Raw genomic sequence first — 10,724 nt, 5'->3', positions numbered from 1 at the left:
CTATTCCTGCAACTACTACTTTTGAGCTTAAGGGTCACATTCTTTCTTTACTCAAGGAGATCCCCTTCACCGGCAAAGACCATGAAGATGCTTACAAGCACTTGGATGAAGTCAATGATGTGGCTGATTATTTCAATGTTCCAAATGTGCCTCGGGAAACTCAGCTACTTCGCATGCTTCCGGTTACTTTAAAGGGTGCTGCAAAGGATTGGCTCAAGTCATTGCCCCCCGGATCGATCACTACATGGACCCAAATGAAAGAAGAATTCATTGATCAATTCTTCCCGCCATCCAAGATATCCAAGCTCAAGAAAGCCATTGCTAACTTTGAACAACAAGCAGGAGTGTCACTATATGAAGCTTGGGAGAGGTACAAGAGCTTGCTAAGGAATTGCCCACATCATGACCTAAATAGTCAACAAGAAGTCTCCATCTTTTATGATGGAGTAAATGTTACCACAAGGCAATTACTTGACTCGCAAGGTCCACTCACGAAGAAGGCACCTCCAGTAATAAAGCAATTGATTGAAGAATTCTCTAAGCATTCTAGAGAATACCATAATCCAAGAAATGATGTGACTAGAGAGGCTGCCTATGCAGCTTCAGAAGACTTGTCAGCAGTCATGGCTATGCTAAAAACCATGGATAAGAGGATGGATAAAATGGATCAAATGATACATGCTATTCGGGTGGGTTGTGAGAATTGCAATGGGCCTCACCTTACTAGAGATTGCGACTTGGATGAGAATGGCGACAAAAAGGTGCAAGTTTGTTACTCAAGTGGGGACCGATATGATGAAGATTGGCGTAAACCAAAGAAGGAATGGCTCCCTTATGATGAGTACAAGAAGGCTAAGGAGGAGAAGTACAAGCAAAAGGGAAGAGGTTTTTACCAAAAGGAGGAGCCGGCACAAGAAAGAAAACCAAGTTTGGAAGAGATGCTTACCAAATGTGTAGCTGCTTTAGAAAAGAGACATAATGATCATGATGCTGCAATCCAAGAAACCAAAACCATGCTTAGAAATCAGCAAGCATCCATCCACAACATTGAAACGCAACTTGGGCAACTTGCTCAACAAATCAATCAAAGATCACCTGGCGAACTTCCTAGTAAAACCGAAAACAACCCACGAGGCACGCACATAAACATAGTCACAACAAGAAGTGGGAAGATAATTACTCCTCTAGCCCCCATTCAAAATGAAACCCCCAAAGACTTGCAAAAGGAGGATGCAGAAATACAAAATCAAAATAAAATTCTGCATGACATAGACTCTACTCGCCGAGTCCATAATATGGACTCGACGAGTCCACAACCAGATTTGAAAGAACAAGTTCCTAAAAAGCCCTTTCAGCCTCCAATGCCATATCCAGCCTGAGCTAAGAAAGAAAAGCAGGAAGAGGAGTACCAGAAGTTTCTCGACCACATTAAAGCCCTTCAAATCAACATACCCTTCATTGAAGTCGTCGCTCAAATGCCAAAATATGCAAAGTTCCTCAAAGAGCTTCTAACCAATAGAAGGAAGATGGAGGAGGTGAAAGAAGTCGTTCTTAATGAAAACTACTCAGTTGCCATGTTAAACAAATTACCTAAGAAGAAAGGTGACCCGGGAAGCTTGACTTTTCCTTGCCAATTTGGCAACTTGGCCACCATCCACGCTTTGGCTGATTCGGGAGCAAGTGTGAACCTCATGCCCTATTTATTCTTCAAGAAATTGGATCTCCTGGAACCAAGGCCAATCCGCATGGCAATTCACTTAGCAAACAAGACAGTCACATTTCCAAGAGGAATATGTGAAGACTTATTGGTCAAGGTGGACAAGTTTGTATTTCCCGCAGATTTAATAATTCTAGACATGGAAGCGGATCCTCAAGTCCTGGTCATCCTTGGAAGACCTTTCCTCAACACGGCAAGTGCTATAGTGGACATGAGAGACTCGAAGCTTACTTTATGGGTAGGAGAAGATTCAGTAACTTTCGGGGTTGATCAACCTATGAAGCATGCAAGGAATAGTGATGACATGGCATTCTCGATTGACATGTTTGATGAATTGATGAAGAGTGTGATAATGAAGATTCCAACAAGTCCACTATCTTTGATGAAGAATTTGATGCTGAAAAAGACTTAATGGAGATCGAGAGGCTGCTGGAAGAAGCTGAGTATGAAGAAATAAAAAAGCAATCTGACAGAGATACTCGGCGAGTAGGGCCGATCTACTCGCCAAGTCCATGTGAAGAAAAGATGGAATTCGTAAATTCAGCAACTGACTTCTCGAGTCCTTCTCCTGCACTCGGCGAGTACAACATGCAGAACCCAAAATCCGAGCTCAAAACGTTACCAGAGCACTTGAAGTATGCTTTCCTTGAAGATGGCCATCAAAAGCCAGTTATAATAGCCTCTGACCTCTCTGAATCTGAAAAAGAAGAACTAGTTCAGGTATTGAAGAAGCGGAAACGGGCTATAGCATGGAGCATTAAGGCAATAAGTCCCTCTTATTGTGCACACAAGATTAACCTGGAAGAAGGAGCAAAGCCGGTTGTACATCACCAAAGAAGATTAAACCGAAACATGCAAGAAGTAGTCAAGAAGGAAGTAGTCAAGCTCTTAGATACGGGGATCGTTTACTCTATTTCCGACAGTCCGTGGGTGAGTCCGGTCCAAGTGGTGCCCAAGAAAGGAGGAATGAGGTCATAACCAACGAGAAGAATGAGCTTATTCTGACATGAATGGTAACCGGTTGGAGAGTGTGCATCGATTATTGAAAGCTAAACGATGCCACTCGTAAAGACCATTTTCCCTTACCTTTTATTGATCAAATGCTAGAACGATTATCGGGCCATAGTTTCTATTGTATCTTGGATGGATTTTCGGGTTATTTACAAATACCCATAGACCCCATGGACCAAGAAAAGACCACTTTTACTTGCCCAAGTGGGAGTTTTGCTTATCGACGCATGCCCTTTTGGTTATGCAATGCACCCGCGACATTTCAACGGTGCATGACAGCCATATTCCACGACATGGTGGAAAAATTCATGGAAGTCTTTATGGATGTTTTTTCTGTTTTTGGATCTTCCTTCCATGATTGTCTCACTAACCTTGATTTGATGTTTGCTACGTGTGAAAAGACTGACTTAGTTCTTAATTGGGAGAAATGTCACTTTATGGTCAAGGAGGGTATAGTTCTAGGCCACAAGGTTTCCAATCAGGAATTAAAGTGGATCGGGTAAAGATTGACACCATTGCCAAATTACCTCCACCAACTAATGTGAAGGGCATTAGAACTTTTCTTGGACACGCGGGTTTTTACCGGCGTTTTATAAAAGATTTATCTAAAATAACTAGACCTCTAACACAATTGCTTTTAAAAGATGCACCATTCAATTTTACTAAAGAGTGTTTAGAGGCGTTTGAATTCTTGAAAGAAAAATTGACTAATTCCCCGATCATTATTTCCCCGAATTGGGAGTTACCGTTTGAAATAATGTGTGATGCTAGTGACTTTGCTTTAGGAGCTATCCTTGGTCAAAGGGTTGATAAGCACTTTCGACCCATTTATTATGCAAGTAAAACTCTAAATCCGGCCCAATAGAATTACACCACCACCGAAAAAGAATTGTTAGTTGTGGTGTATGCCTTTGATAAATTCTGCCCTTATTTAGTTTTATCTAAAACAATTGTTTTTACTGACCACTCTACTATCAAGTATTTGTTTGCCAAGCAGGATGCCAAACCAAGATTGATACGATGGGTTCTACTTCTTCAAGAGTTTGACATCGAGATACGTGACAACAAGGGAATGGAGAATGTAGCAGCTGACCACTTATCAAGGCTTGAAAACCCGCAATTGCAAGAAGATAGAGTTGGAGATGACTTGCCGGACGAATACATTATGGTGACCACGGGAGAAGAGCCATGGTTCACGGACATAGTTAATTACTTAGATAGCAAGTACATCCCAAAAGATCTTACCCGCCAACAAAAGAAGAAATTCTTTTCAGAAATAAAATATTACTTTTGGGATGAGCCTTACCATTTCCGAAGTTGCGCGGACGGAATCATACGAAGATGTGTGTTCGAGAATGAAAGCCGACAAATCTTGGAGCAATGTCATAGCGGACCCACCGGTGGACATCATGGAGCACACTACATTGCTAAGAAGATCTTTGATATTGGGATTTATTGGCCCACAATTTTTAAAGATACAGCTCAATTTGTCAAAGAATGTGATGCATGTCAAAGAGCGGGAAATATTTCATCCCGAAATGAAATGTCACAACAACGTATTCAAGTGTGCGACGTATTTGATGTTTGGGGGATTGATTTCATGGGACCATTTCCCATGTCAAAAGGCAACAAATACATATTATTGGCGGTGGATTATGTATCCAAATGGGCGGAGGCACAAGCATTACCAAATAATGATGCTCGGGTGGTGGCGCGATTTTTAAAGAAGCTATTTTCAAGATTTGGAGTCCCAAAAGCTCTTATAAGTGACCGAGGCACTCATTTTGCCAATGATCGACTAGAAAAGGTGTAAAGGAAATATGGGGTAACTCATAAATTCTCTGCATCTTACCATCCACAAACGAGTGGGCAAACCGAAGTGACCAATAGAGCCTTGAAGAGAATCTTGGAAAGATCGGTGGGGAGAAATCGGAAAGAGTGGTCGGACAAGCTACATGATGCACTTTGGGCCTTCCGAACAACTTTCAAAACACCTATTGGTACTACACCATATAGGCTAGTTTATGGAAAGCAATGTCATTTACCGGTGGAAATCGAGCATAAAGCTTTTTGGGCTTTAAAAATGTGCAACTTCAACATAGCGGAGCTCAAGAACAACCGGTTGATGCAAATGAATGCTCTTGAGGAACTTAGAAATGATGCTTACACTATTTCTTTAATCTATAAAGAGAGAACCAAAATTTGGCATGACAAGAGGATCAAGGGTAATAAAGAGTTTCATGAAGGGAAAAAGGTGTTACTTTTTAATTCAAGACTAAAACTTTTTCCAGGCAAACTCAAGTTAAGATGGGATGGTCCTTTTCTAGTAAAGAAGGTGTTTCCACATGGTGCTATAGAGTTATTATCAAAAGATGGTACCCCTTTCAAGGTCAATGGACATAGAGTAAAAAGATACGAAGAAGGAGTCCCAAGGAATGAAGACATAGAAGAAGAGCTGTTGCTAGAGGGAATGGCAGAAATGTAGCATGGAAGGAGTCCAGCTAATGACTCCTAAAAAAGAAGCGCTTCTGGGAGGCAACCCGAGTTTAGAGTTTGTATTTCTTTTCTCTTTATTTTCGTTTTAATTTCTTAGGTACTATTTAATTTTCATTCTTCCTCTGAAAACATGTTTTAAATGATTGCATGAGGGCAAGCAATGCTTAGAGTGTGGGGTGGTGGTTTAAAAATCAAAAAAAAATTAAGTTTTTTTTTCAATCTGCAAGACTTACTCGCCGAGTTTATACGCGTACTCGGCGAGTACATCTTTATAAGCCCAGAAAATCGCAAATATGCGGATCTACTCGGCAAGTAGCACTATTCTACTCGACGAGTAGAAAATTTACACAGGTAGTTTATAATCAGTAAATAAGGGTTTTTCACTCATTCTAAACATTACCCTCATACTCGTCGTGCATATCCACTCTCAAGCCATTTCTTCAATCTTTGTTGAATCTCCATCTTTGAAGCATAAAGGTAAGATCTTTACTCCCAACACTTGTTAAAGGTTAAAGCTTTATCACTTCTTAGCCCTTATTTTGTTCAAAACTCGGATTTGGGGGTTTCCTCAATTTTTAGGGTTTTGATTTTACTTTGAATTAGGAGGTTTAAGACAAAATTTCTTTTGGATTAGTGTTTATTGGACTTAGTACAACAAACCCCTATGCAAAATTCGGTGTTTTAATTAACCCATATGGGTTCGAGAGAAATCTGGTCTCGATGTTCTTCCTACTCGCCGATTAGTTCTTGAACTCGACGAGTAGAGGCCTTGACAGATCTGTGTTGTTTAATTTGAATTGTTGGGTGTTGTTTGTTTGTGCTTTGTTAATGTTATTTTGCAGGAACCATGTCCAGAAGAGGCCAAACTTCACGAGGGGGAAGCCAAGGAGACATCCCGTGGCTTTCTTTTCGCCAAATAACTTCTAAATCCTCACAGTCCCGTGCTAAAAACAGATTGGAAGCTCTAAAGAAGAAAGAGATCCACCTTCCTAATGCAATAAACTGGGATTGGTTGGGGAAGATTGGGCTGGAGGAAGAACTGACACCTTACTTGGTGAAATCTTGCGATGTGGGGGATTCTACCATCATTTATGATGGATGGCTACAATTGTGCAAGATCCAAGAGCTGGTTTTTGCGGAGTTCTGCTAGGAATTATTCGCTACCATCTCATTTCGGGGTGGTAGTGATTATTATAATTCCAATGTGATTTCATTTTCACTTGGTGGGGAGCTGCGACAATGCAGCATGGCGGAGCTAGCATGGAGAATAGCCATTTATGATCAAAATGCCATGTTGAATGAAGATTTTGAAACCTTCTTGGAGCAGTGCCATAAGGACCTCCCTGAAGAGGTTGTTACTTCCACCTGGTGGAACACCATTGCCAACCGAGTATACATTCCATCTTCCGCACAGGAAGGCCACATCCGCTCACCAATTCATCGTCTCATCCACCGCTTCATTGCTAGCACAATCAACATGTGGAAGGACGATGACAAAGTCACGAAACTTGATATATTCTACCTTTGGAGCATCATTACTCCCATTGTCTTTTGCAACCTTCCTTACTGTTTGGCCAAATATCTCTCGGATGGGGCTGTCAAAGAAAAGGTGACCTCCAAAATCAATGGAGGAATGTTCGTTACTAGGCTCGCGCGATCATACGGGATCTTGGATTTACAAGAGGCGAGGGCACTAACCGTCATTTCTCCCCCTCCTTTCAACACTAATTTATATCGGAGGGCACGAATTATATAAAAAATTGGAGATTCTTATGCCATTCCGCATGAGGACGAGGCAGTTATTCCCGAGGACCCGGGGCGACGGGTGAGGCAAAGGAGCGAGAGGGCCCGAGAAGACCCACTGGTTATTCCAGTGGAAGATGAGAATGATGGGTGAAACCAAGTTGAATATCGAAGGTACTTGGATGACATTGGGCGGGGAGTTAACTACAACAATGCATCAATCGAGTATCTTTTGCAACAAATGAACATCGCCCCAAGACTCGGGCCCGATTATCCCTATATAATGAATTGGGATGAAAGGATGTGTAGGAACAATGAAGAAGGAGGTAGCGGTGCTGGAGGAGCGAACATGGATGAGGAAGATTGAAGATTGGTTGTTTTGTGTTTTTATTTGTTTTTTTTTTGTGTTTGGTTTTGGATTATTGTTGAACTTGGATGATTGTGTTTTTAGGACTTTTATTTTGTTGCTTTCACTTGTGGTTGAATTTTTTTCAGGATTAGAAGGTTAGGATGCATTCAGAAGTCTTAAGGGTCAAGGTTCAAGAGAGGAATTCTTAGATGAGAGTGCGAAGTGTTTTCCATTAAGGCTGAGTCTGTTAGAGTTGGGAGTGATAGAGTGCATTATTACTGAAGTAATTAGAAGAAGAGTCACTAAATTACCCCAATTCAGCACCTCATTCGAGAAGTAAACGAGCAGGACAATTTTTCTCAACTTAGTGCCTACTCGCCGAGTGTATCCAGCCTACTCGGCGAGTACATGGACAATTACACGACATTACTGCAAGTTGGGAATATACTCGTTGAGTACACAATTTACTCGCCGAGTCCATCAACATTTTTTGAATCTCAGAGTTGTTTTGGGCACGTTCATTGCAGTCTTATCCATTTTTTTCGTAAAGATTCATTCCTGAAGGTTTCTAGGAGCTTTGTCCTACATATTTGAGTCATTTGCAAGTCTGCCACACGCAACATGACACCCAAGACATGGATGAGCTGTTCCCATGTCTAAATTCATTCAAAGTTGGAGCTTAATTGAAGAAAATCACCTTCACGACTGCTACCCCAGGGGAGTTTGTTCTAATTCTCTCTATATTCCATTTTTTTATTTTTATTTTTTCATGCATACCATGCAATGGGGACATTGCATGAAATAAGTGTGGGGTAGGGGTTGGTTACATCTTAGCAAATTTAGAATCCTAATATCATAATTTAGGTCTATTTTAAAAAAATTTGCACTATTGCATACCAAAAATGTTACTTAGGATTTAATTTATAAAACTTTGTTAAAAAGTAATTAGGATTCCATGTTAAAATTCATGAAAACTCAAATGTTTAGTTGAGCCTATACACGTTATAGTGCATTTGTGGCCCTTTTATTCTAGTGAAATCATGGGACAAAAACACGACATCGCTTAGCCCGAAGGATGCAATATGTTTAGCAACATGTACCAGAAATGTATCCAGGAAAATTATTATCGTGAACCAATAAAGGTTGAAGTTGAGCGCCCATGCTTAAGCATGTAGGGTTTTGAGTGAAAAAAAAAAGAGTGAATTACATGTTAAAAAAAACAGAGAGAGAGAATTACAAGAAAAGTTTGAAGAATTTTTGGAGCATCAAAGTTAAAGTATGAAGTAAAAAATCAAAAATTCTGAAGAAATTCAAAAAGTTGAAGATACCAAGAATCAAACAACAAGGTGGTGAATTCAAAGAAATTAAAGATCAAATGTCAAAGAAATGAAGAATTACAAAGAGCTCCAATGTGGTATCATAAGTTGTAATTTTCTAGATTATGTATGCTTGGGTTGCTCAACCAAAAACACTTTGAGGTTAACAGGTTTTATGCGGATGGATTCGGAGGGATGCATAAAATAAACATTGTTCCGGAAAAGTGGGCAAATGTTTATGAGGATTGTGAGTATTTAGAATATGGGGGTCATTAGGAAAAATCTAGACACAAATGCATGTGTTGCGGTCTTGGCATAATGGCTAGGTTCGATTGAAGTTGTCTTATGTGATTCTAATGTGTTAAAATTCAGTTTTGCTTGGGGGCAAGCAAAAGTCAAGTGTGGGGTATTTTGATATTTGCATAATTAGCCATATGTTTAGCATATATTTTTATTCATTTTTAGCTAATTATATGCATAATGTGGACAAAAGGTACTTAATAATGCTTAAATTGTGTTTTCAGTCCAAAGACATGCTTGGAAGCAAAAAGGAATAAGGAGAAGCGATTAGAGACCAAAGAATGAAGAAAAAGGAAAAACCACACCCCTACTCGGCGAGTCCACACACTAACTCGGCGAGTCCATGAGAATGTTCCCGAAGAAAAGTCAAAAATCCTTACCGTACACGGATTTCACACTGGTACTCGGCGAGTCCACTACCTACTCACCGAGTAGCCCCTGTTTTGTGATAACTGTAAATATGGGGTCTTAATCCGAATTGGGGACTTTTTATGGCTTCCTTGGAGATAGAGCTACGATTGGAGAAACCTTTGAAGACCCGAAGAACCCTAACCTTTGATCTTTGAAGTTTCAAGGCGAATTAGGTTATATTTTCCACTTAATCTTATGGTTGAGTTATGTTTAGCTTAATCAAATTCGTGCTTGAGCTTGTTTTCTTTGTAATCATGAGCTAAAATTCGGATGGTTTCTGTTTAGGAAGAACCACATTACTCCTATGGTTTAATTATTACTTTTGTTAATTGTTTATTGGTGATTTTATTAAATTAAGTTTGTTAAAGAACCTTATGCATTAACCACGACTATTTTCTGTTAATTGGAAGACAATTAAGTTGCATGAACATCTCTTAGTTGTTAACCTCATATGTTTATGTGACCACTTTATCATATGTCTAGGAATAATGAACATGAAACTAGAATTAATAAGAGAATGGGTAAACTAATGTGTAAGCTTGTTTAAGAAACCAACAAACAAGAGGTTAATTAAAACACCCACTTGATTAACCAATTAGAAATCTTATTTAATCCAAATAATTGAACTAGGGAATTAATTAGTTTAAACAATTGGCCACTGCTTGAATTGATTAATTGTCTAAGGGTTAGTATTAGTGAACATGAATCTAACCACTATAGTTGGTAACCAATAACAATTAATTTATCACATTATTACACAAATAACCATAGGAGTGAATTGGTTGGACCTAAATAGAAACTCTTTATCAAATTTGGTGAATTTTTACTTATTTTAGTTTTTAGTCAATCACTTGTTAGGTGGAGTGTTTAAGTTTCTAGTCTTGTAAAACTAGAGAAAAACCGTTACTTTTATTACTTGCTTAGTTAAAATTAGTTATTAGTTTAATTTCCATTCCCTGAGTTCGACACACTACTTATTCAACTATACCACTAAAAGACAGGTTCACTGCCTTTGTGTGCTAAATTTATAATTTAAAAGTACGATTAAAACCAGTGCATTTTACACACATCAATAAGATACCTTTCTTCGGAAATGATTTGATAACGTATTTATCATGTTTTTTTGGGAACAAATTCCGAACACATTTCTTTAAAAGATACTATGATTTTCAAAATAAAGCATAAACAAATCGGTCTTTTCTGGCCGTGAAAATGGGGATGTCACAGTTGGTATCAGAGCATTCGTTTAAGCGAACTAGGAATATGGATTTATTTATAGACTTAAACTTAGAATGGTAATCAATGATTGTGAGGAGTGTGTCTAATAAAATTTAGGTAATACACCTGAATAGACACAAGCACTAGCTAATTTAGGGAAAAT

General features: G+C 39.2%; 1 protein-coding gene and 1 non-coding gene across 2 annotated transcripts; one reads left to right on the top strand and one right to left on the bottom strand.

Moving 5' to 3' along the window:
• Window positions 1-302: 302 nt before the first annotated feature.
• On the bottom strand, window positions 303-409 carry LOC111898683 (small nucleolar RNA R71). Its single transcript, XR_002852664.1, has one exon. It is a non-coding gene; the product is annotated as a small nucleolar RNA R71 (small nucleolar RNA).
• Window positions 410-4,811: 4,402 nt separating this feature from the next.
• LOC128132381 (uncharacterized) lies at window positions 4,812-5,213 on the top strand. Its single transcript, XM_052768920.1, has one exon. It carries the CDS (start codon window positions 4,812-4,814, stop codon window positions 5,211-5,213), a length of 402 nt encoding a protein of 133 aa, XP_052624880.1.
• The last annotated feature ends 5,511 nt before the right edge of the window (window positions 5,214-10,724 follow it).

Source organism: Lactuca sativa, chromosome 2 (genome assembly GCF_002870075.4).
Source record: "Lactuca sativa cultivar Salinas chromosome 2, Lsat_Salinas_v11, whole genome shotgun sequence".
Classification (NCBI taxonomy): Eukaryota; Viridiplantae; Streptophyta; class Magnoliopsida; order Asterales; family Asteraceae; genus Lactuca; species Lactuca sativa.
This window is presented reverse-complemented; position numbering and strand designations above follow the sequence as displayed.

Coding starts and splice junctions, on each gene's coding strand:
- LOC128132381 (XM_052768920.1), top strand. CDS start 4,812: ATGTGCAACTTCAACATAGCGGAGCTCAAGAACAACCGGTTGATGCAA.